The 27,070-nt window shown below is 50.2% G+C and overlaps 1 protein-coding gene across 2 annotated transcripts in view; it reads right to left on the bottom strand.

Moving 5' to 3' along the window:
• Positions 1–27,070, bottom strand: part of DNAH6 (dynein axonemal heavy chain 6) — a 2,458,578-nt gene that overhangs the window by 1,465,360 nt on the left and 966,148 nt on the right. For both annotated transcript variants that reach the window (XM_085636629.1, XM_085636630.1), the window contains exon 31: positions 8,934–9,101. In XM_085636629.1, coding sequence (XP_085492755.1) covers positions 8,934–9,101 — 168 coding nt within the window. The remainder of the gene's footprint in view (positions 1–8,933; positions 9,102–27,070) is intronic.

Raw genomic sequence — 27,070 nt, 5'->3', positions numbered from 1 at the left:
CGTGACATCCAGTGGTGGATGTCGCTATGGAGTCACTCAGCACCCTCTACTGATGTGCAGAGGTACTGCTATGAAAAATTCCCGGATGCAGTCTGGCGCCTGGGGAGAATTCTAAGGAAAGAAATTTGCAGCTAGATGTCTCTATCAGATTAAATTAATGTAATGTATTCTGGTTCTTTATACGACTGCTAGAATAATAATGATTGTTAATGTATTTTAATGCTAGTGTATATATATATGAATTGTTGTAGAGAACGTTTTCATACTTTACCAATATCTTATACTAATTGGAAATCCTTATTAATGTAAATTGGTAAAATGTAAGTAGAATGAATCAAAACAAATAAAACCACACTGTCACCTGAGCAATAAATCATTGGTACTAATAGCACCAAGTGATTTTGTCACAATTGAACATGAGTTCAATAAACGCACAGACTCTGGGTTTGCAGTACCCACAAACATGATGCAACAGATATCCTTCTAGTCAAACACGTGGTCAAAATACAACCTGTGGATGACCATTGAGGAGCACTATTCAATAACTGATAAAGAATAATAATCCTTGAGCGTTGCTTTCCATTAATTATGCAAATGTTTTACATCCAGAAAAGGGTATTTGTTTCACCATGTTTGGATTAATTGTAATTGCACATGAGTACATGAAAATATGTTCAATGGCTGCTTAAATATATCATGAAACAAGCATTGGAATGGCCAATAGGTCTAGCCTTTGGGACCTTATAAGTGTTTAGCCAGAGCTATTGGCTTTGGCAATGTTTTTAAGCTATGTTATCCAAGCGAACAAATATGCCTAGGTAGAAAAAAAGAGTGTGAGGTACCTAATGATTTAAGATCTTGTTAGTGTGGATTAAAACTATACACAGACCCTAATGTATAAGCACATGTTAAAAGTGCTTGTGCATGAAGCAGAGAGACAGTGAAGTTTGCGAACTTAGTTTGGTGTGGGTGCGAATCCTGCGTTGCCGATCCCTGGTGAATTGCACTACTAACGCTGAAACAAAGCCAATCGAGGTACCAATGGGTAAGGCGGACTGGCCTCAAGAGTCATGGGACCTTAGTGACAGAGTCACTGTCACTATAGGGTATGCTGCTTCATAGGCCTGCCCGCAAGACTAGAGGTGGACTTCAGTATGGATTGTGGTGGGCAGGTCTTCAAGGTTAACCCACACTTAACATTGCTAGGGTCCACCTGCTGGTGGTAAGACAACAGGGCTTCTAAGGTCTAGCGGGGCCTTCTAAGGTCTATCATGGGAATGTGCTCCCTCAGGAGAGTGGTCTGGTGAACTGGTGATGAAGGCTGAACCTGGTTCCCAAGTTCCAAATTCGGCAGCTCCGGCTATAGTTCCACAGCCTCTCCCTCACTGTACACCATACTGCCCCACTGATAGAAACTCGCACTTCCTTCAGCTACAATCCAATTGTTCCGTGCTATAAACAACTGGATGTGACTTAATTCAAATTCTGCATTAGACAAGAGTAATATGCAGCCTGAAAAAAAAGTAGAACATCCTGGAAAAAACAAACACTCATAGGGAATGCAAGATTAAGTAAAGCATGTGAAACGTAAGCAGGAATGACATGGTTACCTTAACGCTTTTACACTCGTTATTCAGAAGTCAATGAGTGTTTTTGCCAGATAAGCTAAGGACATGACTACAGGGCCTGGAAAAGACCCGTTTCAATGTCTACTTCTTGCAGCCTTACAAAATGTGAGCAGTATAGTTTAAAAAGGCCACGTGCCTGAACACAGAGCTGCAATACACATTTTATAAACTAAAAGAAGGAAAAGAGCTGATAAGGATTACATTAAATGTTTTCCACTCTACGCATCAACAGAAAGACGAGAAAATGAAAATAGAGCTTCACTGGCAAACTCTGCAAAGCGGCGCTAATGTGTGTGGGTGTGAATAACATCAATCTGGCCACTTTGCGACCACTCTGTCTTGCTTTATTAGGTATTTTTCATATTTTGAGACTTTTTTTTCTCTCCGTTCTGAGGCTGCACTTAGGAATAGAAAAATGTTAGGAAAAGACGACATTTCCAGCAAAAGTCTTTCTTTCTCCTCTGGATCCATTTCACAGGGGAACGAATGAAGGGACGGAGAGGAAAGATAGGCAGTGCTTAATTTGTGCCGGTGCTTAGCACCAGCACTTATTTATCAGGGCCGGGTCTACACCATGCATCTGCATGTCATATGGTATTGGCATAGTTACATATATTTACCTCACTGACTCGGCGCAGACAGTGTTGTTCATCTCCTGAGTCCCGGTGAAGAGTGATGCGGCTGTGAGAGCCAATTATGAAAGGATTAATGATTATTCATTACTGGTCCAGACCGTCCAACCTTAATTTATCCAATATCAATATATCCGATCTGACCTTGATGAGCATTGCGAATTTGCCCTAGGCCCTTAGTTCAGTGTTCCTAGTAGGCGGAACACTGATTGGGCTGCATTTGGTTCTGCGGGGGTAGGGGCTGTGCAGGCGCGCAACGCCCATTGGACTCAAAGGGCTTCAGCCTCCCCTGTCGTGTGTGGCAGCCCGGGCTGAGACAGCTTCCGGGCACACACACAGCCGCACCCGAGAACTTCCCAGGTCTTTAAAAGACCATTTACATGTTAATGAGGCCTCGCTGTTGTTTCACCCCTTCTAAGAGCCCCTGCAGCTCCACTCTACTGATTAAAGTTTCAGCCCCCCCCCCCCGAAATTTTTTCTTAGCCCACCCCGAAATTTGGCTCTAGTTGCGCCTCTGGGGCTGTGCGGCAGGCAGCGTGTGTAGATTATTTAAAAAATGGCACGCCCCGGCACACCCGCACCCCACGAGTCATTAGCCACGGTACAGGTCAGCCCTATGACATCGAGGGCCGGCAGCAGCAGGCTGCAGATCTATCAGTTAATAAAGGCAGTGCCCCTGCAGCTCACCACCAGTAACCGTAAGTACTAAGTAGACATTGCCAAACAACGCTGCTTTTTAGGTCTCGCCTGAGACAGCGCTTTAGCGCTGCTCTCGCGAGAGCTTTTGTTAAAGGGGGATCTGGAAGTGCAAACGAGTGCTTTTCAGGCCTCCAAATACAGTGCATGTGCGCGAGCGCATGCACCATTTGGCAGCCTGAAAAGCACTGCGTGATCACTTTCACTCACGGCCGCTTTGATGTCCTCAGTGAGCCGCCGGCCACTGAGGACATCAAAGCGGCCGTGCACACCATTTGCCACCCTCTCCTGCTTGTTATCACATCCTTGATCCTTGCTGTCTTGCAATCTTCCCGTTATCTCGCTAAGCCAGTTTCGTTTTATGTAAGACCAAGTCGACAGCTCTGTTAATTGAGCCATATCCCTTACTCAAGTTACCATTGTTGCAGTGAAGGGCGCATGTTCCATTCACCCTCGCCTTGCCCCCACCTTTGTTTTTCAGCTCATCGGATTCGCGAGGATTTATGAAGCCCGTCACACAGCGGCGCTTCACTCTGACAGCACCGTCTGGCACCAAATGGGCTTTTGATGCAGCAGACGTGAGTTCTTTAATCCATTACTGGACGGAAAGCATACACGCCGGACAGTTGACCTAAATATCAATGTAGGAGCAGAAGCATATTATTTGGCAAGAAAGAACAGGCGCATCTAAAGGACACATCTCACCTCTGTCTTTATGCGAAAACTACAGGGGCCGGAATGCAATGGGAGGCGTCACAGGCGGGGCCCACAGCACTGGTCTGTGCGGGCTGATGCATGGGTTCACAGGCAGAGGAAAGCAAGGGCTGCTTTCACCTGAGTGCAGGGGAGGTACTGGAAGTGACCTACCAGAGGTGAAAACTCCTATTGTTTTTCATTACAACTGAGGGGTCTCCTGCCCCTGCCCTTGAAAAAATCTTTCACACCCTGCTCTGCTCATTGTTGTATGTGTCTGTTGTATGTAGCGCCAACTCGCCCCGAAGGCTTTGAAGCGCTTTACCCGATTACCGGTCACATTACATAAAGGCACATTCATTTTCAGTCATAGCGGCATTAAGTCATGTGCCCAGAAACACACGCTGCGGTGCGGACGCCGAGACTCTGATCTGACGCTCCAAAGTCTCTCGCTCTGGCAGGGCAACAAATGGGCTTTTGATGAAGCAGACGTGAGATCTTTAAACCATTACTGGACGGAAAGAATACGCGCCGGACAGCTGACCTAAATATTAATCTAGAAACCGAAGCATATCATTTGACAAGAAAGAACAGGCACGCAACATCATCATCCTTCTCCTTTTATGTTTCACATCCACACGTTCTAAAATAAACATCAGTCTGCCTTGATAGTGATTGTCTCTATAGCTCTCTAGCTTGGAGAAAGAGCGGCTCCATTGTTCCTGTTTCATACAGCCTTGAACAGTATTTTAAGTCATGAATGATTTCAGAAAAATATATCTCTCTCCACTGATTTTCTTATGCAGGAACCGCCTAAAAGCACATCGCAATGTATCTTAATGTAACTTGCCAGCAAATAAGATGCTGTATAAAAGTGAAACACCACACAGCATTGGCAAGGCAATAGGACTGGCTTCAGTCCATGCATCCACTCATCCTTCCGTCCACACACCCGCCCATTTGTCATCTATTCATTTTGTCGCTCAAATTGCACTCCTGCATCTATTCATCCACTCCTTTCTAGAATTCGCCCACTCGCCAATCTACAACACCACAAATTTACTAATCAAAATAAAAAGACTCGGGGTGTGGCCTGACAAGATGGCCAGTTAGATGTGCCACGCATATGGAAACCAAATCCTTATGAATCCTGCTGTACTCCTACTTAAAACAACGGTCCCTAGTGGACTGAAATTGAATAGGCAGCAATCCTGGCTGGGCTCTAAATTGTTAGGCGGCTGCTGCGAGGCCTGGACAAAAGAAACAAGCATTTGCAATGCAACAGGTCTCGCATTTAAGCGAGTTTGAGCTATTGGCATTGTAAATGACAATGTCTTTTATTTATGTTATGGTTTTGGAAACATAAATAAAACGCATTGTCATTTACAATGCCAATAGCTTAAACTGGCATAAATGCGAGACCTATTGCATTGCAAATGCTTGTTTTTTCTTGAGTGTCATGGCCACACATGGCGGTCACCTGGTAGCTCCGGCTCCACAATCTCAAGAATTGACGATGTCATGGGCCCTGGTCTAGCAGTACAACATAGATTATATCATTACGATCGTGCCGGGGTTAAGTGAAAGGCCCTGCCCGGCCCCTTCTCTTCCAGCCTCCTAGTCCTGGCCGGGGGGTCTCACGAAGCCCGCGCGCCACCTGAGCATTTTCATTAAACAGGCGGCCCCATGGACTCTTTGCGCCACTGGCTCTCTTGAGTGGGGCTTAATGAAGTTTGGCAAACGTTTTGAAAAAACGCTCCAATAGACTTTTATTCACTGCGAGAGCCCCCTCAGAGTTTCTTCTCCAGCCACTAACAACCTGAATCTGGCACACATCCCTTGAGTGGCCTTAAGAAGTTAAAAATAGCCTCTTAAATGGAGACAAATAATGTTTCATTGCATGTAATTTACTAGCAGTGCTATGACCAGACCAAGAAACACAGTCTCCATTTTACACGTGTCCGGCAGTAAAGAAAAGGTAAAAGTCTGTCTATGAGAAACTCTGGACGCATCTCAACTGCTAGACGTCTGTATTAGTCTGTGCAATGCTTATTTATGAATAATTGGGCAACGGCCCCTTGTGCACTCACAAAAGTGTTTTTTGAAAGGGTTATAATCACTAAACATGGTTTGGGGCAGTGGTGGGAAAGCGGGCAGGGGAACAGGTGTTCACACTCACTGGAAACGAGAGGTTCGCCAAATAAGGGGCAACTTCTGTCAGGGAATGGATTGTCGGAAGAGACAGAACAAGTGTCTGCAGTGGGGTCTATGCAGTGCTCCTTGCCCCCCTGAAGGATTTATGTGAGGCAAGTCTCCCTACTCCCAGGCTCAGACTTTGCATATGACAACTGAATAAGGACCAGAGAAATGCCATCAAACAAATACATCCAAATCCTCGCGAGACCTAGTATCCAGTTCTGGGCTTTTATTTCACAATTCAGTGCATTATAAGAGTTATACTTTTGGTTCAGTTCAATCCAACCAACTGGACTAACACACCTGAAAGAGATAATGTGTGAAAGGAAAATATAGAACTTGAAAAGTGTTCCCTGCATGGAATTATCTGGTAACCCAGGCACGAGAGATGTCACAGGCAAAGAGAATAGGGAAGAATACTGTCAATATTTATTTTTTCTTTGGGAGTTTTACATACCACAAACTTGACCCACAGGTATCGGAGCGCTTTACATTACTCTACACTACACTGCACTAGGACACATTCATTTTGTTAAGCACGGGCAGATTAAGTGATTTGCCCAGAATCACAGGTTGTTGAGCTTCCCGGACTCCCAGCCGAGACTCGAACCCGGTGCCTCGGCCTCCAGGTGCCACTTAATCTGCCCGTGCCTAACAAAATGAATGGAAACACCACTATGCACACCTAATCATCGCGACTAGCCAAATGATGTTTTAATGGCAGTTTCTTTACCCAGGTAAACACATTCAAATGAATCTGGATATTCCCATATTGTAGTGTTCTTGAGTAATCACGGTAAGATGCAGCACCACTTCCCCACCCAAGTCTTACTAACCACTGGACTCAAGCACCTGACTAGCCCTGGTTCTGACCAGTGGAGTACCAAGGCGGGTGGTCCGCCCCGGCCCCGGGCTGCACAAGCTTTGGGGGCGGCCACCGCTGAAATCACCAGGACCCCCCCAGCCCCCCCTCTCAAACAAGGTCTCCGCAGGCAGCCAAAGATCTAGACTGGTTCTGACATCAGAGTAGAATGGCGTTTTTTTACGGCCTTATGCAGCCTTACACCTACCTCTCATATAATGAGATTTATTTAGTGCAAACGCTTACATGTCAGCCACCACGCTACATCGGCCAGGGATTAAAGGTCCTATTAAACTAATGTGTGGCTCTTTGAGCTAGCTACAGGTTGTATGTACTCCGTGCACACTCGCCATCAACGTTTCAAAGTTTTGACTCACGTTGAAGTGTTGCGGCTACCCTGTCTCTACATGGCACCACTGGTGTTTGGAAGGGGCCGGTAAAAGATTTAACACCTCACAAGCAAAATAAAGTTTAAAAAGCACACAATAACAAATAACAGTGTGTGCCTAGGGTGGGAGAAGCATACATGATTTCAGTGTGTTTCCCATATGGTTCGAATGTGTTTGAAACAAGTTAAAACCAAAGTGGAGAATGGGATTGTGAGGGAATAAATTGGGAAGATGATTAATGAAGAAACAAAAGTGAATCTAACCCTGCCGGACTTCAGGGCAGGTTGATCTGCCCTAAGTTCACCTGTGGCGCCAATGCCGTCTGGGATGCGCTTGAGTGGTCGGGTACAAATTGGAAGTGAGGAGGGCTGAAGGGGTTAGCTCCGGAGAGATGGGCAATGGAGGAGTGCAAAATGGTACAATTTAAATACTGCAAAAATTAAAATAAAGGCCGTTAGATAAGTAATACGTGCACGCCCATGTGAGCAGACATCCTTCACCCGCTCTGCCCCCTGCCACGTACAATGAAGGTACCGTGTCAATCGCATACTAGCTACAAGCCCTTGAGTGTTTCTGGACCAACAGTGAAGCTGTCTTGGCCCCCAAGAGGCACCAAAGTCCTGAGCCTAGGTGGTTCCACAACACTAACTCTTTAAGGTGGCCTCACTTCGAAGCATGCCACGGCCCAGCTCATCGCTTGAGTAAGCACTAGCGTCAGAGAAAATGCGACGGAAATTGCAGAAGGCTGGCCCTGTTGACCGAGGCTTGCAAAGCACAAAATTACAAGCATTTGAAATGCAATAGATCTTGCATTTACTAAACTCTTGAAAATGTGAGATCCATCGCATTCAAAATGGTTGTTTGAAAAATTGGCCCCATGCAGCTCTTTCACTTTAAAGGCCACTGTGCCTCTTTCCTTAGACACAGCTGGCCTGAAGAAAGGGGCGTGACCGCCTTTAAAGTGAAAGAGCCACATGGGGCGTTTTTATAAATAAACGTTAAACAAGCTCAACCCAAGCAACAACACTGATAGGTTAAATAAAGAAGATCACAAACATATTTAACATAAGTAAGGATCGGACTTGACGTGTGACAAGTACCACAGCATTTTTAAAAGCTGATGAGACAGCCAGAACTGCCGACTTTGGGTCGAGTTTGCACTATTTAAAATTGCAAAAAAAGCAACGCATAACCATATGGGAGGACGGAAGAGAAGCCATCACACTCTGTACTGCCAACTAAAATGTTCTCAGAGTGAAATCGCCGGAAAGAGAACTAAACAAACAAAGGAGGGACTTTGTCAGGAATGGACCAATAAGAAAGCCAGCATTTCTGGATGCTGCAGCTAACAGCCAATGGCAATGGATGAGTTTGCCAAAGCCCCACAGAGAGATACAACATGTCATCGCTATTAGGCGACCTAAAATGACTTGCACCAAATAACTTATATAATACAGCACTGAATAAGTAAGTAATGATTGTTCCCTCTTTTTAATGATCAGTCCCCCGAGTCCCATAATTCTGCCAAATATTCAGGGGCACCAATGACTCCCGTACATTGTCATTGCTTGTCCAATTCACGGAAGGAAATTCTTGCACTTTGATTACTTTGCATAAAAAGTACCAGTCTCCCTGAACTGACAAAAACACTCTAATCACTTATGAAGAATGAGTAAGAGTAAGAGATATCACTGTAACTAGTATTTTTTTCTCAGCACACAGGACTGTGTAATAAAAATAATTTAGGCTGTTTTTCTCGTGTTGTAGATATAGTAATGACATTACAAGTGTTTAAGCAATGGCATAAAAATGGTTAATATGCATGGCAGTGATTTACCTCTGCAATTAATGCGTAGTTGGGCACCATCATCGCAAAGGGTCTGAAGAGAGCTTTTAGATTATCAGGTAATTCCGTTCTTCCAGCATAACCAGGATTCATGGTGATGAATGCTGCACATGTCATAACTAATTTTATTTCTCGTCCCTCAAACATAAATCTAGAAAGCTAAGTGTATAAAAGAAAAAAACAGATGTTAATACAAACACTGCAATGAATTCCTAGGGCTGCTCAAATCCTATAACAAGAGAGGCACTGTCTTAGAATGACAACACCCCTAGTTGGAGTGCTACATTCTGAACATACTGTCACATCATATCCTAATTGCCCAAGAAGCTTACGGTCTTTATAGATAATATGCGTCTCGGAAAGTAAAGCTAACTGAGGTTTATACATATTTAGCTCTTCAGTAACAAGTCGTCTCTTGTTCCTGCTGTTAAGACCTGCAACATTCCATGCCAAGCATCTGATTCTGTACATCATTTAAACGTATTTTGCCCCTCCGCCCATTTTTGAATTTCCATAAAGTGTTTCAACAAAAAATTATAATAACCAAGTATCTTCCCACTCACCCTGATCATTTTAACATTTTTACTCCCCCCCAACCCACCCCAGCAGACCCTCCCAAAGGGGTTCAGACTGAACCCCTTCCCCCAATCCCATTCCCTAAAAGGAGGAAACCCTCTTATACCCTGCTGTCGCTGCACATGTCATAACTAATTTTATTTCTCGTCCCTCAAACATAAATCTAGAAAGCTAAGTGTATAAAAGAAAAAAACAGATGTTAATACAAACACTGCAATTAATTCCTAGGGCTGCTCAAATCCTATAACAAGAGAGGCACGGTCGAGCAGTTCAGGTAGGACTGTTTCTTTTGGTGTGGAAGGAACCAGGACAGTTTTTCATGTTTGGTTCATTATTATTTACGAGTGGCTGAGATTCATACATGGATTTTATTCCGTCAATTACTTACTTTTTCTCAGTGCAATAGGAATCTCCACACACAGTAATTTATGATACATCACCTATACTTGTCGTATCTAACCTAAGTGTAGTAGAGATGGACTGATTACACATTTTCAGGCTATCCACATCAGATTAAGTTACCAAAAATGAGTCTAAGTGGAAGTTATTGACACACTGAGCGTTGATCTTGAAAATCTGACACGGATCCTCATGGCCCTAGGTTGGGTATTCCTGACCTAGACTAATGGTCACTCATGATTCTAGTGAAGAGAAATGGATAAACACAACATGATCTTTTCATTGAGTAAACAAAGTATTGACTCCTGAGTTTGTGGCAGTGAAAATACATATTTATATTTCTTTGGGAATATTTTGACACCAAATATAATGGATGACCCCTGGAATAATATGCATTGGAAATGTAATTGTCCAGCCAAGAAGTTACCTGACGATCATAGTGGACACCATCTTGAGTCATGATAAATATTCAGCTTCCAGGGAAATATGATATGCTGATTCACTGGGGAGAGCCTTTGTATCTTTGGAATGGTCTACTTTACCGTGCAATCTTCAATGGTTACTTTTATATAAAATGTGGAAAATAACTGTGAGATGCAGAGTTCAATAAACTACAAATTCATACCCTCACACAAAAATATGAAAGAACAATATTTGAATTTGGAGAAAATGGCTGCAATTCAGCAAAATTGTTCAGTGTTCCCATGCTAGGTCTAGTGTGCTAGGCAAAACTGTCACATTGTGTGCAGGATTATTGTGTTGTGCAGGTACATAATGTTTTACCACAAACAGCCAGACTCTCAATTTCTAACATTTATACGAGTTATCTGTACAAGGGATTATTGCCTTACGTTGTTGAATTCACTTCCTCCAGGAAACGACATTGCCAAGACATAAACTAGGAACAACTAACATAATGATAGCCACAAGCTTCTGGTTTAGCTTCCAGTTCTTTAATGGTCACAAGAGGTCTTTCTCAGATTGAGAGCAAGTGCTGCTGCCACAAAAGTGTTTATGTTATCTGAAAAAGACACTTTTCAAGTCATAGATACTGTGGTGACGGTGAAACTATCTTTGACATTCACTAAAGTGGACCAGTAGACGATCCTTAAGACAGTGAAGATGTGCAGGAGCATTGGTGGACAAGTCCTCAACTGGTTTAGTTCTTTTCTGGTTTACAACATACAGGATTTAAAACTGAGCAACCACCACTATGCTATACGGAGTCTATCAATCCTATCCCTATTATTGGTCAACATTGAAAGGGAGACTTTTAGGGTTCTAGCTAGAAACCTGAACATTACAATTCATTAACATGTGGATGATATGTACTGCATCTTCAAATAACTATGGAGCCTCATCTTGAAGACTACCTAGAACAAACTGCGAACTGGATGTCCCTAAGCGTAAACCACTGAAACAAAATTCCTGTGTGTTTCTTCACTCCCTGTCACCTCTCCATTCATAGATGAATTATCTTATCTGACATCAAATATCGCATAAATTGTTGTTGCAAACACTAACCATAGGGTTTCATTCTAAGCAATGAGTTTACATCTTGCCCCCTACCCCGATGAACCACGCACGAAACCTCAGCATCGTAGTGGACTTCTCGCTCACAATAGACCACCAGATAAACACAGTCTCCTCAGCCTGCTTCAACACGCTCCGGCTTCTTCGAAAGACCTTAAGATGGATCCCCATCGAATCCAGGAAGACAGTCAACCATGCCCTCATCAGCAGCAGACTCAACTACGGCAACACACTTTACACAGGCGTCACCCAGAAACCCGTTCGAAGACTCCAGATTGTCCAGAACACCGCAGCAAGAGTAATCCTCAACATCTCCCGTCGCCTCCACATCACTCAACACCTCTGTGACCTACACTGGCTCACAGTCGACAAAAGAATGACCTTCAGACTCCTCACCCACGCATACAAGGCCCTTCACAATGCCAGACCCACATACCTGAAACACCGCCTCAGATTCCACACACCCAACAGACACCTCTGCTCTGCCCAGCTTTCCCTGGCTACCGTCCCACGAATCTGCAAGACCAGAACCGGAGGAATGTCGTTCTCTTACCTCACCTTCAAGACATGAAACATCCTGCGCATCCACCTCAGGAAATCATCCTAGCTGACACAATTCAGGAAGGACCTCAAGACCTGGCTCTTCGAATGAACTCAGCACTTAGTCTGATTCGCTGCACACTCCCACCCCCACCACCTTGAAACCCTCACAGGTGCGTAGTCGTGCTTTACAAACCCTGATTAATTGATTGATTGATCAAATCAACAACATTTTTTGAATGAGCACAATTTTAACTACTAATTTTATCTATACATCTGACCAGCACTTAGGTGCTTTCAGGAGCCTGGTTTCCACCATATAATAAGCTCATAAATAGAGAAAAGAAATAAAGAACAAGTTACTTACCTTCGGTAACGATATATCTGTAAAAGACATATATTAGTTATGGATTCCTCACCTTTGAATTACCCCAGGAGTCAGACTGGATCCAGAGAATTTTTCTTCAGCAGTACCACTGCGCATCGGCAGGCGGCATCGGTCGACTCCGCATTCATCGTGGTTGCCGGGATGACATTACGATATCTACTTAGATGCCGCACTCGCGCGCTGACGTCAGTCCTTTACACAACATTCCACGCAAGAAGCACAGAGCCAAGCAAGACACCGACTACTGATGCACAAAATTAGGGCCCTGAAAGGGAGTCCCTTACCCTAGAAGTCAGTTTTGAGAACGGGGAGGATGGGTGGAACGGTGAGGAATCCATCACTAATATATGCCTCTTCCAGATATATCGTTACCAAAGGTAAATAACTTGTTCATCTTAAAGAGACTATTAGTTATGGATTCCTCACCTTAGAATAGATACTCCAGCAATACCAATCCCGGAGGTGGGTCTGTGAACTAAGTTCACACCAGAAAGTGTGGAATGGGCGCACAACCCCACTGGAGGTTCATTTTTCACTAAGGATTAGCAGATTTTGATGCAAAGAACGATCCATCGAGAGATGGTCTGTTTTTGCACAGCCCGGCCTTTCTTGGCGACCATATAGCCAACAAAGAGTTGGTCATTCACCCAGAATTGCTTTGTGCGATACAGATAGAATGAAAGGGCACGTTTTGGATCCAGACAGTGGAGCCTCTCCTCCTCTTTAGAAGGATGCAGGGGCAGGAAGAAGGTGGTAAAAGTGATGGTCTGTCCCATGTGGAAAGAGGTAACCACTTTGGGAAGGAAAGAAGGCCTAGTGCGAAGGACAACTCTGTCCGGATGAACAGCCAGGAAAGGAGGTTTGGAAGAAAGAGCCTGAAGCTCACTCACCCTGCGAGCAGAGGTGATGTCAACCATAAAAGGCAGTTTTAAGCCTCAGAAGTCTGAGAGGACAGTTATGTAGCGCCTTGAAAGGAGCGCACATGAGATAGGTCAGAACCAGGTTCAAGTCCCACTGGGGCATTACGTTAAGGAATGGGAGGAAACAAGTTAATAATGCCCTTAAGGAAGCGATTTACAAAAGGGGACTTGAAAAGAGAAGGCTAGTGAGGAAGCAGAAGAAAGGCTGAAATGGTCGAATGATAGCCTTTTAGAGTGTGCAGAGCAGAGCCCTGCTGGGCCAAAGAAAGAATGAAAAGGAGAACCTCTGAAAGGGGTGCAGAAAGGGGATCCACAGCCTTTGCTGCGCACCATGCCACAAATTTGTTCCATCTACAGGCATATACCGTTTTGTTGGAGAGACGCCTGGCTGCCAAGATAATGTTATAGACTTCGGGAGGAAGGTCGATAGCTGTCAACTGTTGCTGCTCAATCTCCACGCAAGGAGGTAGAAGTTGGACAGGTTCGGGTGAAGGACCGTCCCCTGCTGCTGCGACAGAAGATCCTCCCGAAGAGGCAGTCTGATCGGAGAAACGATGGCCATGTGCAGAAGCTCGGGATACCAGACTCTCCGAGCCCAGCCCAGAGACACAAGAATGACTTGGGCCCGGTCGCGCTTGATCTTTTTCACCACGCTGGGCAGAAGTGGTATAGGCAGAAAGATGTATAGAAGACCGCAACTCCACTTGCGACAAACAAGATACTTATCTTCGGTAATGCATTATCTAGTAGAGATTCTACCTAGCTGCAGAGTCCTTACCTTTGAATTTCCCAGGCGTCAGGCTAGATCCCAAAACGTTTGCTCAGCAATACCCCTTGCGTGCGATGCCGGGTGGCTCCATTCTGCTCCGTGTGACGTCGATGGCGTTGGTAGCGTCAGTTATGACGTCGTGGTACCTACACACGTGCCAACCTGGTGCGCACGCACAGCACTACTTTTCGTTTTTCCACGCCAGAAGTGCAGAGCCATAACGTGTGCAAAACTAGGGCCCTGAAATGGGAGAAACCCTAGTACGACAACATCAGTCCGCAAAGAGGGGAGGCATGGGTGGGGCTGTACGGAATCTGCAGCTAGATAGAGTCTTTACCAGATAATGTGTTACCGAAGGTGAGTAATTTCTTCATCTGATAGAGACTTCTAGCTGCAGATTCCTTACCTTTGAATCAGATACCGAAGCCATACCATTCTGGCGGTGGGTTGCAGACTAAAAAGTCTTGCAGGACTGAGCGGGCAAAGTGCCCGTCCCTGAGCACTTGACCATCAAGGCAATATTGTTGTGTGAACATGTGCAAAGATGCCCACGTCACGCCTGACAGATGTCTTGGACTGGGACACCCGAGCCAAGGCTGTAGTTGCAGCTTTTACCCTTCTTCGCCAAGGCATAGCAGATTTTAATGCAGAGAACAACCCAGCGAGAGATGGTTCTTTTCTGTACTGCCTTTCCCTTCTTTGCTCCCACATACCCTACAAAGAGTTGGTCATCCACCCGGAACTCTCTTGTGCGGTCAAGGTAGAACAACAACGCTCTTTTTGGGTACAGTCGGTGGAGACGCTCCTCTTCCTTAGAGGGATGTGGGGGAGCAAAGAAGGTGGGGAAAGTGATGGCCTGACCCAGATGGAATGAGGTCACAACCTTTGCTAAGAATGATGCCCTGGAAAGGATAAGGAGGCTAGCTGGATAACGCCTGCAACTCACTCACCCTCCGGGCCGATGTAATCGCCACTAGGAAGGATGTTTTGATGGTCAACAGCCAGAGGGGACAATTGTGCAAAGGCTCGAAATGAGTGCACATCAGGTAAGTCCCATTGTGGCATAATAAAGGGCATGGGTGGAAACAAGTGAACCAGCCCTTCAGAAATCTATTTACAATAGGAGATTTAAAAGAGAAGGTTGGTCTGGCAGCCACAAAAAAGCAGACAGAGCAGAAAGGTAACCCTTGAGAGTTCCCTATGCAGAGCCCTGCTTGGCAAGGGTCAGAATGAACAATAGGACAGCAGAAAGAGGAGCAGAAAGAGGGTTAATAGACCTTTCTGTGCAGTATAATACAAATTTCTGCCAACGGCAGGCATATACCGACTTAGTGGAGGGTCGCCTGGCCACCAGAATAACATTACAGACCTCGGGATGAAGGTCAAAAGCCATCCACTGCCGCCACTCAATCTCCGCGCATGGAGGCGCAGAGGTGACAGGTTTGGATGGAGAACCCTTCCCTGCTGCTGTGAAAGAAAATCCTCCCGAAGGGGCAGCCTGATCGGAGGATCGACACTCATGCTCAGATGCTCTGGATACCAGACTCTCCTTGCCCAGTCCAGCGCCACAAGGATGACTTGGGCCCGGTCGCTCCTGATCTTCTTCAAAACCCTGGGCAGGAGTGGTATTGGCAGAAAGGCATACAACAGGCCTGAGCTCCACTTGCGATGAAATGTGTTGCCGAGTGATAGCCGCGTGGAAACTCCAGCGTGCAGTACTGCAGACATTACGCGTTGTCTTCGGAGGCGAACAAATCTGATCAAGGTTCTCCCCACTGCTGAAAGAGACTTTGCGCCAAATCTGACTGGAGACGCTATTCGGGATCAACTAGGCATCGACGCCTGAAATCGTGTGCCCTGGCGTTCTGGGAACCTGCCAGGTGTTGAACCACCAGAGTTATGCCCTGTTGTTTCAGCCATGTCCAGAGACGCAGGGCCTCTCGACAAAGGGTCACTGACCCCAGCCAGCCTTGCTTGTTGCAGTACCACATGGCGCTGGTGTTATCCGTGAGCACCTGCACCAACTTCTCCTTGACAGAGGGAAGAAATACTTTCAATGTCAAGCGAATCACTCAGAGCTCTAACACATTTATGTGGAGCCCCGTCTCCGCCGGAGACCAGTGACCACTGATCTCCATCTCTCCGAAGTGGCCGACTCATCCCAGAAGTGGCGCATCTGTCACGATTGCGAAATCCGGTTGGAGAAGGGAGAGAGGTCTCCCTTTGACCCAATCTCAGTTCGGTAACCACCACTGAAGATCCTTCGCAGTTCCTACCGGGAGACATCCATTGCAACGCATGCATTAGGTCGCATGCATTTACGTCGCAAGCGTTACAACGCAAGCGACGTTAGGACGCAGACCATTACGCCGCACACCATTACACCGCATGCGCATTCACCACGCATACGCTTTTAGATCGTATGTGGTGTAATGGACGCGAGGCGGGCTGCACGGACAAGCACCGGGGAAGAGGCGGAGGAGCACCGGGTCGACGCGAGGAGAAAAAGGTAAGGGGGCTTAGGGCAGTGTGTGGAGATTAGGGTTTAGGGCAGTGTCTGGACATTAGGGTTTAGAGCAGTGTTTAGGGTTTAGGGCAGTGGCTGGGGATTGTGCTGACAGTGTAGTGTTTAGGGTTTAGGGCAGTGTGTTTAGCGTAGTGTATTAGGGGTTAGGCCTTAGGGTTTAGGGAAGTGTAGGGTACTTTTTTAGGCTTTAGGCGAGTGTGTGTTATGCTGGGGGGTATTTGGGGAAAAATCGCGATGCTAAACCATGTGGGGTGTTTGTGTGCGTTGTAAATGTGTTTTGCACGTCTTTGAATGCGTACGCTAAGTAATGGTTTGCGTGGTGAAAGACTGCGTTGTACGTGTGCATGTGATGTGAAGACCCCGATGTAAAGGGATGCGCTGTAAACGTTTGCGATGACAGACCGAGCAGGCGCAAGACCTTCAGGACTGGAACAACTGCTCCATTCTGAAAAAGTGGAAGCACAGCCTGGATGTCTTAAATCCTCTGTGAAGGCGGGAAGGCATGACTCACAAGTAACTTGTTCATCTCATAGAGACTTCTAGCTGCAGATTCTTTACCTTTGAATCAGATAACCGAGCCATACCATCCTGGTGGTGCGTTGCAGACTCATGATCTAAATTAAGAAGTCTTGCAGGACTGAACAGGTAAAGTGCCCATCCCTGCGCACTTGAGCATCAATGTTTTGCGAACGTGTGCAATGATGCCCATGTCACTGCCTGACAGATGTCTTGGACTGGGACACCCCAAGCCAAGGTCATGGTTGCAACCTTTCCCCTAGTGGAGTGGGCCCTTAAGCCCTCAGTGGGATGATTCTTCACTAAGGCGTAACTGAATACAAAGAACGACCCAGCGAGAGATGGTCCTTTTCTGCACTGCCCTTCCCTTCTTTGCTCCCACATACCCCACAAATAGTTGGTCATCCACCCGGAACTCTTTTGTGCGGTCAAGGAAGAATGACAATGCTCTTTTTGGGTCCAGTCGGTGGAGACACTCCTCTTTCATAGAAAAATGTAGGGGAGCAAAGTAATGGACTGACCCAGATGGAATGGGGTCACCACCTAAGGCAAAAATAAAGCCCTGGTGCAAAGAACCAGCTTGTCCGGAAATGACATAAGATAAGGAGGTAAGCTGGAATGCCTGCAATTCACTCACCCTCTGTGCCGATATAATCGCCACTAAGAAGGCTGTTTTGATGTTCAACAGCCGGAGGGGACAATAATGCAAAGGCTAGAAAGGAGCGCACATCAGGTAAGTGAGGACCAAATTAAGGTGTCATTTTGGCATAATAAAGAGCGAAGGTGGAAATAAGGAGATTTAAAGAGAGAAGGCTGGTCTGGCAGCCGCAAAAAAGCAGACAGAGCAGAGAGGTAACCCTTAAGAGTTCCCAAAGCAGAGACCTGCTGGGCAAGGGTTATAATGAGTAAAAGGACAGTAGAAAGAGAAGCAGAAAGAGGGTCAATGGACCTTTATGTACAGTATAATACAAATTTCTGCCAAAGGCAGGTGTATACCGCCTTAATGGAGGGCCGCCTGGCTGCCAGACTAACGTTACAGACTTCAGGAGGAAGGTCAAAAGCTATCAACTGTTGCCGCTCAATCTCCATGCTTGGAGGCGCAGAGTTAACAGGTTCGGGTGGAGAACCCTCCCCTGCTGCTGTGACAGAAGATCCACCTGAAGGGGCAGCCTGATCAGAAGATAGACAATCATGCTCAGAAGCTCTGGATACCAGACTGTCCTTGCCCAGTCCAGTGCCACAAAAATGACTTCGGCCCGGTCGCTCCTGATCTTCTTCAGAAGCCTGGGCAGAAGTGGTATGGGCGAAAAGGCGTACAACAAGGCCTGAGCTCCACTCTCAACGAAACGCGTTGCAAGAGCGATAGCCGCCTTGGAAACGCCAGTGCGCAGTTTTGCTGACATTGTGCATTCTCTTTGGAGGCAACAAATCTAACCAAGGCTCTTCCGACTGCTGAAAGAGACCTTGTGCCACCTCCGACTCGAGACGCTATTCGTGATCCGGAAGGCATCGACGGCTGAGATCATCCGCCCTGGTGTTCAGAAAAACTGCCAGCTGTTGAACCACCAGGGATATTCCCTGCTGTTCCAGCCATGTCCAGAGATGGAGGGCCTCTCGACAAAGGGTCCACGACCCCACCCCGCCCTGCTTGTTGCAGTACCACATGGCGGTGGTGTTGTGCGTGAACACCTGCACTAGCTTCCCCTTGACAGAGGGAAAAATGCCTTCAATACCAACCGAATCGCTCAGAGCACCAACAAGTTTATGCGGAGCCCCGTCTCCGCCGGAGACCAGTGACCCCTGATCTCCACCTCTCCCATGTGGTCGCCCCATCTCAGAAGTGACGCATCTGTCACGACCATGAGATCTGATTGGAGAAGGTAAAAAGGTCTGCCGTAGACCCAATCGCAGTTAGTTAACCACCACTGCAGATCCTTCGCAGTTCTTTCCAAGATCTGAAGCACATCTGTGAGATTTCCCGGATGCTGTGCCAATTGGAACTTCAAGTCCCACTGCAGAGCCTGCATACGCCATCTCACATGTCTTACCAACAGGATGCAGGAGGCCATGAGACTCAACAGCCTCAGAGTCAACCTCACCCAAATCCAGGATGGAGGCTGAAATATCGGAATCATAACCTGAATATCCTGGACTCGCTGCTCGGGAGGATAAGCCCGAAACTGCACTGTGTCCAGAACAGCTCTGATGAAAGGGAGCATCGGAGAAGGAGTCATGTGTGACTTCGGCACATTTATAGAGAACCCCAGCGAATGCAGGAGGTCCGACATGGTATGAAGGTGGGAGACGACTGCCTGGGGGAGGACGCCTTCAACAGCCAGTCGTTGAGGTAGGGGAAGACTGAAACCCCTAACCTACGCAGATGAGCTGCAACCACCGCCGTCACCTTGGTGAACATCGAGGGGCACTGGTAAGGCTGAAGTGGAGCTCGGTAAACTGAAAATGCTCGTGGCCTACCTTGAACCATAGGTGACGCCTGTGGCCCGGCAGGATGGGAATGTGAAAATACGCATCCTGCAGGTCCAACGCCACCATCCAAGTCTCCTTGGTCTAAGGCAGACAAGACCTGATCCAATGTAAGCATTTTGAATTTCTCTTTTTTGAGGAAGAGATTGAGGGTCCGAAGATCCAAAATGGGCCGAAGCCCCTTGTTCTTCTTCGGAATCAGAAAGTAGTGGGAATAACAGCCACTGCCTACTTCTGAAACTGGAACCCTTTCTATAGCTCCTTTGGCCAAGGTGCTGTAACTTCCTCTTGGAGCAACTTTAAGTGATCCTCCACGAGCCGTTTCTGACTCGGCAGAATAGTAGGAGTAAAAGAAAGGAAAGGAAGAGGATAGCCCTCCTGGACGATCTGCAAGACTCACTTGTCTGTTGTAAAAGATCTCCAGCGGGGAGATGATGACGAATTCTCCCACCCACTAGAGTAGTGTGGTCCTTCAGAATCAGCCTAGGAGTGCTTGGAGGCTGCGGTTACCAGGGGCAGTGTGGTAGACGACTTCTGGCCTCCATTACGAGGACGGAATGTACCACGTCCAGGCACAGCTTGGGTAGTCAGAGCGGGAAGGTGGCTAGGATAGGGCTGACGCGGCTGGAAACCCCTTCCATTGCCAAGAAAGGGGCGAAAGGAAGACGACTTCTGGCCTCCATTCTGAGGACGAAATGTACCGCGTCCACCTCCACGCACGGCTTGGGCAGTCTGTGCGGGACGGTGGCTAAGGTAGGGCTGACGCGGTTAGAAACCCCTTCAGTTTCCATGAAAGGGGAGAAAGGAAGACTGGCCTCGAGGAGTGGAGGTGAGGCTCAAGGATCTAGCCATAGCCGAGAGTCCTTGAACCTGACCAGGGCCGAGTCTGTCTTTCCCCCAAAAAAGGGGGTTCCATCAAAAGGCATGTCCATCAAATTGGCCTGGACATCCCCCAAGAAGCCAGATGTGCGAAGCCAGGTGTGGCGCCTCAAGGCCACTGTCATTGAAATAGATCTGCCCAGCAAATCAGTAATATCCAAATCACACCATATGGTGAATTTTGCCGCATCTCTCCCGTCCTTGACAGCCTGGGAGAGCACAGCCCGGGCCACCTCCGGGACTTGTGGCAGCACCTGCGCAACCATCTCACAAAGATAGTGGGAGAAACGGCCCAATAAGCATGCGGTATTGACCGACCACAATGCCAGACTGGAGGAAGAAAACATCTTCTTCCCAAATGAGTCCAGTCTCTTGGATTCCATATCTGGAGGGGCGGAAGGGAATGCGCCCTGGGAAGTAGAGGCCTGCACCACCAAACTGTCTGGGGTGGGGTGTTGGCTGAGGAACTTTGAGTAGCCCAGTGCTGGGCGATGGCGCCGTCCAGTCGTCCTGTTCACAGGCGCCATTGTGCTAGGCTTGGACCAAGTTCCTAGTAGGACATCCGTAAGTGCCTCATTAAAGGGTAAAAGGGGTTCAGAGGTGGAAGCCCCAGGTTGGAGCACTTCGGTCAGGAGATTAGTGCACCTCGGGGCAGTTCCAGTACAAGGCGCTCAGCTGCCCTCTTAACCACCATAGCATAGGATGCCCCCTCCTCCGTAGCTACTGTAGGTGGAGAGAGCATGCCAGAGTCTGGGGATGTATCCAGACCACTGGCTTCCCCAAGTTCCACATACTGGTCCATTGTCTCTTCAGAGACATCCTGGTTCTCTAGAGGGTCTCCAGACTCCTCCGATTCCTCTCCTGAGCCTAGCACGTCCACAAAGTGCTCAGGCAGCAACATAGAACCCCTGGGTTCTGACGACGTCGGAATCGGCGTTGTACAACGCCGTTCTGGCTCCGTGTCGTCGGAGATGAGGATGGGGCTTGCACCACCGCCAGCCACCAGCAACGCTGCTGGCACCGACTTCGGGTTCGACACCGGGGAAGGTCGTGTTGGTAAATCCGGCGATGAACCGGATCCGAGATCGGATCCCTGAGGCCCCATTGGCGCCGTGGCCAAAGGTGACAGCGTCAAACCTGATGAGGCCCCATCTGACCCTGAGGGGCCCCAGGGCTTACCAACAGGGGCATTCCTCTCAAATACACGGCGCATGGCCTCATAAAAATCCTTCATTTGAGCGGGAGTCGCTCCGGCTCCCGGAAATGGAGGGAGGCGCGAAGTCGACTCTGGCTCTGGCTCCGGAGAACTGTGCTTAGAGCATTGGTTCTCCTTACCTCATTCGATGACGGACGCCAGTTAAGGTGAAGTCGAAGTCCGCTTGGACTTCTTCTTCTTCTTGTGCCTCTTCCCGAGTGTCCAGATGACCTTGAATGGGAGGAAGAGGACTTGGGGCTCCGTGAGCGATCCAGCGACCGCCTCTTCTTCGAACGGGATCGTGACCTCCTCTGAGTCTCACTAGACGGTGTCGACTGCCAGGCCACGAGCAACTTCGTCTCCCGCTCTCTCAAGGTCTTCGGAGCCATCGCCTGGCAGTCTGAACACCACTTCGAATCGTGGTCACGTTCAAGACACCACAGACATATGCGGTCTGTGATCTGTAACCGACATCATGAGGGAACAAGTCTTCCTACCCGACATCCCTCGCACACGAAGTCGTCAAAAATATCGACAAAAGATGAGAAAAAGGGGGCGTGGCCAAGATGGCGAAGTGAGCGGACGGCTTCTCCGCCGGCTCCCGCTTTGTTGAGCCCCTAGACCGTGGCTAACTGCTGTATCTCCCCCCGGAGGGCAGGGGAGCAGGCGGCGGAGCCTCTGGCGTGCTGGTGGGGGCGGCCCGGCGGCTCGGAGAGCTGGAAATAAGCCCGCGGCACCCGCCGGAAAAGAGTGGGGATCGTGGCCAAGAGGGGGCGGAGCATCAGGCCGGCGCAGGCAGCGGCGAGCCCGGACGCCTGATTAAGAGAGCACCCGGTCTTGGCGAGGAGGTCGGCCGAGGCACGAGAGACGGCCAAACTAACAGCTGGGGGCCCAGCAACGGCCTGGACCGGCGAGAGCTGAGGCACGGTACTGCAGTGGGGGTGGCCGCACCGGAGGGGCGTGATCCCCGCCCCGGCGGCGGACAAGAGGAGAAAGCACACGGAGTGCAGGGTCGGGGGCACCCCCGCGGCCTCCACAGAGTTTCACGGAGCGATTTCTGGCCCAAAGGGCGGACAACGGCGGCGGACTTAAAGGCAGCGCTGAACGGGACGCGGCCCCGAGTGTGGGGTGCAGGCCCTCCGCCCAAGCAGAAGCGGGACAGACACGAGGCAGACGGAGGCCGGTGAGACGCGAGCGGGCTGGCTGGTCAGAGGAAAGCACAGTGGAAGGGCCCTGGTGCGGGTAAGGACACGTGCGCACGATGGCGCTGCGGCCTGGGGATCAACCCGGTGAGGTGCAGCAGCTGGATCACTAGGGGGGTGACTACGTGAGCCCCCCCTCATCCCACGCCCCCGCAGCCCGCGGAACCGGTTTGGAGGCTGGAGGGGCCCAGATGCCTGAGGGGCGGGCCTGGAGAGAATCAGTCCGCGAACACGGCGATCGAGGGTAGGAAGGCCGGAATCCGACCTACACGTCCCCCACGGAGGCGCACGAGTGATAAGCGCTAGCAGCGGACGGACCGGGTGTGGCAGAGGACCGACTGAGGAGGGGGTCGCGGCCCCCTGCGGCGGCGGTTGCGCCACACACACAGGAGTGAGCGGAGGGCTCCCGGCGGGACACACCTGCAGACCACCGGAGCGCTTCAGCAGAGGCGGGGGGCACCGCGGAGTGAAGACGCGGAGGAGGGCGCCCGGGGCCCCAGAGACGACGAAGCGGGACAGGAGCCCTCGGGGGCGTCTGTGGCACTGAGGAGCCGATCAGTACTGTGTCCCAGAGCACATGGCGGGCAGCAAAGGAGGACGGAAGGGGGAACGCACCCTCCCCGAGCTGCTGGGCAGGAACCAGCAGAGAGTAGACCGGGGACAGCAATCGCCCGGCCCCTCTGGAGGGGCGCCGATGGCGGAGAGCCTCCGATCACCAGATCCTTCATGGAATCCCTTTTCGGCTCCCTACGGGAGGATTGTCAAGCCCTGAAGAAAGAGGTGGCCAGCGAGGTGCGGGAGGTCCGGAGGGAAGTGGACAGCCTGGGAGAACGGGTGGCCACGATAGAAGACACCGGACGGAACAGGGATGAAGAACTAGAGCGACTGCAACAAGAGGTGCTCCGTCTCAGGGATCAACAGATCGACCTCCAGGCACACGCAGAGGATCTAGAAAACAGATCGCGGCGCAACAATATCAGGGTTCGAGGCATTCCGCTCACAGAAGAAGGGAAGGACATGGTGGGATACCTGCAGGCCCTGTTCCGAGAGGTCTTGGGAGAGTCGGACGGGCTCCACATCCGGATAGATCGGGCGCATCGAGTGGGGCCGCGGCGCCGGGCATCGCTGCCGCCCCCGGACATCCTGGCCTTTCTCCCGGACTTCCCGCTCAAAGAGCGCATCCTGGCAGAGGCTCGGAAGAAGCAGCCCCTCACTTTCCGGGGCCGCCCAGTCGCCTTGTATCAGGATCTTTCAGCCATCACGCTTCAGAAACGGAAAGCGTTCAAACTCGCCACCGACTTCCTGAGGTCGCACGAAATACCACACGCCTGGGGACACCCGTTTAGACTCATATTCCGATGGAATGGCACTATGCATCAACTACGTTCCCTGCAGGAGACCTGCGAGGTCTTCGGCGCCGGAGGAGGAGGCGGCCCCACGGAGGCGGGGACGCGCCGACAGTGGCGGATGGCAGCGGGTATCGAGGCGGCACAACCAGGCACGAATTGCGAGGCCAGACTCACCCACCATTAGAGCCAGCATGGCGGAGGCGGTGTCCGAGGTGGCGGAGAATACTGGACTAAGTGACACGGCGCCGACAGCATAGGTCTGCTCCGGGGGGAGATCACCACAGCCTTCTACACTGAGCAGGTTTGGGGGCCGGATGGGGGCGGGGGCGGGGGGAGGGGGGGTTCGGTGGCAGGACGTCCACTGGAGTACTTTACCAAAGACTTGTCCCTTGAGGGCTGGACTTGGACAATGTTGACTCAGGTTGAGGGGAGTGAGAGGGGGGCATTGCCCGGGGGGGTTCGGGAATTGTTGGCACGTTGCCGAGGGGTGGGTGGCGGGGTGGTAGGGGTGCTTGTTGCAAGAATTGGGGAGGGGAGGGGAAGAGGGGGGGGGGACTACGGGAGCGGGGTGGGGGAGGGGGGGAAGCAGGGGAGGTGGGGGGGAAGTCCAGCGCGTGCCCGGAAACACGGCCGCAGTGGCGGCGCACATACTCAGATCCGTGGGTTCTTGTGGGGGCCCTGCTGTCAAACTTGCCACCGCCAATGACGCCCACGGCACTTAAAATTGTCACATTGAATGTCAGGGGCCTCAACAACCCGATCAAACGGCGAGCCGTCCTCTCCCTTTTGAAAGGCACCCGGGCCGATATTTGTCTTCTACAGGAGACACACCTCCTGCCCCGCGACTGTGCTAGACTGCGCTCCTCAGCTTTCCCCACCCAGTTCTTCTCGTCCAGTAACACTAAAACAGCGGGGGTGGCGATACTGGTTGCCCGGCACTTCCGTGGAGAAGTGCTCCACAAACAGACGGAACAAAAAGGCAGGCTTTTAGCGTACAGATTCAGGATAGCCGGCCTCCCCTTCACGGTAGGGTCCCTTTATAGCCCTAACGAGCATCAAGAACGTTTCCTCAGCGCGGCGCTGGGCGCGGTCACAGCCACACCGGACAGGCACATTATTGTAGGGGGAGACTTTAACATGATCTTTGACGCTGCCCTCGACAGGTCCGCCCCTCGCTCGCCGCAGACTGGAGAGTTCTCGGCGGGGTGCAAGGCCCAGCTGGCGGCTATGGACCTCGCAGACCTCTGGCGTCACCTACATCCGGCGGAAAGGGATTATTCCTTCTATTCGCACGCGCATAAGACCTATGCGCGGCTAGACCATTTTTTGGTCACTGGGCCAGTCTGCGTGCTGGCCACGGCGGCGGGCATTGGGGTGGTCTCCATGTCAGATCACGCCCCGGTGACGGCTACCTTCTGTCTGCCGCCGATTTCTCCACCCCCCAGAGTCTGGCGTCTACGGGACGCATTACTACATAGACGAGAGGTAGTCCAACAAGTGACGATGGCGATTCGGGACTACTTGGCCCACAACGAGACCTCTGACATGTCGCGAGCGGCGCAGTGGGCAGCGCTAAAGGCGGTACTCCGGGGGGAATTTATTGCGATCTCCGCGGCGGATAACGCAAACCGGCGACAGAAACGGGAGGAGCTCACGCAGCGGGTTCGGGAACTGGAACACATACACAGGCGGACAGGCGCTCCACGGGTCTGGCGGCAGCTCGCGGGAGCAAGGAAGCTCCTGACGGCTCTAGACATGGACCGCACGGAGTACGGGGCGCTACGCCTCCGGCACGCCTATTACACGGGGGGGACAAATGCGGTCGGTTATTAGCGAGCAAGTTGAGAGTAGCGCGGCAGAGTCAGACGGTGAAAGCGATCACCGACCCCACAGGGCCGACGGCCACAGAGGATGCCCATATCGCGGAGCTCTTTCGCAGGTATTATGCGGACTTGTACGCGGGGGACCCCCCGGATGCACCCGCCACAGCAGACTACCTTGATTCGGTCTCTTTGCCGTCCCTGACACCCACACAGGCGGAAGCACTGGATAAAGAGATCCGGATAGAGGAAGTTATCTCCGCCATCGCCAAGCTTAAGCACGGTAAATCCCCAGGCCCAGACAGGTATAACTCCCTCTTCTATAAGACGTTCTGTGCGTCGCTCGCACCGATCCTTACGCGGTTGTTCAATTCTTTTGCGACGCAGGGAGCCATACCGCCGGACCTGTTGCGGGCGTCCTTAGTGGTCATCCCCAAACCGGGGAAGGACCGGTCACAGTGCAGCTCTTACAGGCCGATATCGCTCTTAAACATCGATCTCAAGCTTTACACCGGGATCTTGGCAGGCCGCTTGGCCCCACTCCTCCCGGGGTTAATAGATCCGGATCAGGCGGGTTTTGTGCCGGGGCGACAGACAGTGGACAACACCAAGAGAATCACACACCAATAGAAAAAGCGTCGCGGATCCCCGGGGAAAGAATGACGCCGAGAAGGCGTTTGACAGGGTCCACTGGCCGTACTTGGAACAGGTCTTAACGAAGGTGGGGATAGGGGAGAAATTCCGCTGCATGATCTTCAATTGCTACCGATCCCCGACCGCAGTAGTGAGAGTGAACGGATACAGCTCCCAGAGCTTTGACATAGAAAGAGGCACGAGACAGGGCTGCCCGCTGTCGCCTTTACTTTTCGCAATATATATGGAGCCCTTCGCGCAGCGGGTGTGGGACAATCCGGCGGTGAGGGGGGTGAAGTTCGGAGGCTTCAGTCACGCCGTAAGCCTATATGCGGATGATGTGATCTTCTCCCTGGATGACCCGCTTTCTGCCTTGCCGGCCTGTATAGCCGAACTCA

Source organism: Triturus cristatus, chromosome 2_1 (assembly GCF_964204655.1).
Source record: "Triturus cristatus chromosome 2_1, aTriCri1.1, whole genome shotgun sequence".
Lineage (NCBI taxonomy): Eukaryota > Metazoa > Chordata > Amphibia > Caudata > Salamandridae > Triturus > Triturus cristatus.
The sequence above is the reverse complement of the archived record's forward strand: the minus strand, read 5'-3'. Positions and strand labels throughout refer to the sequence as shown.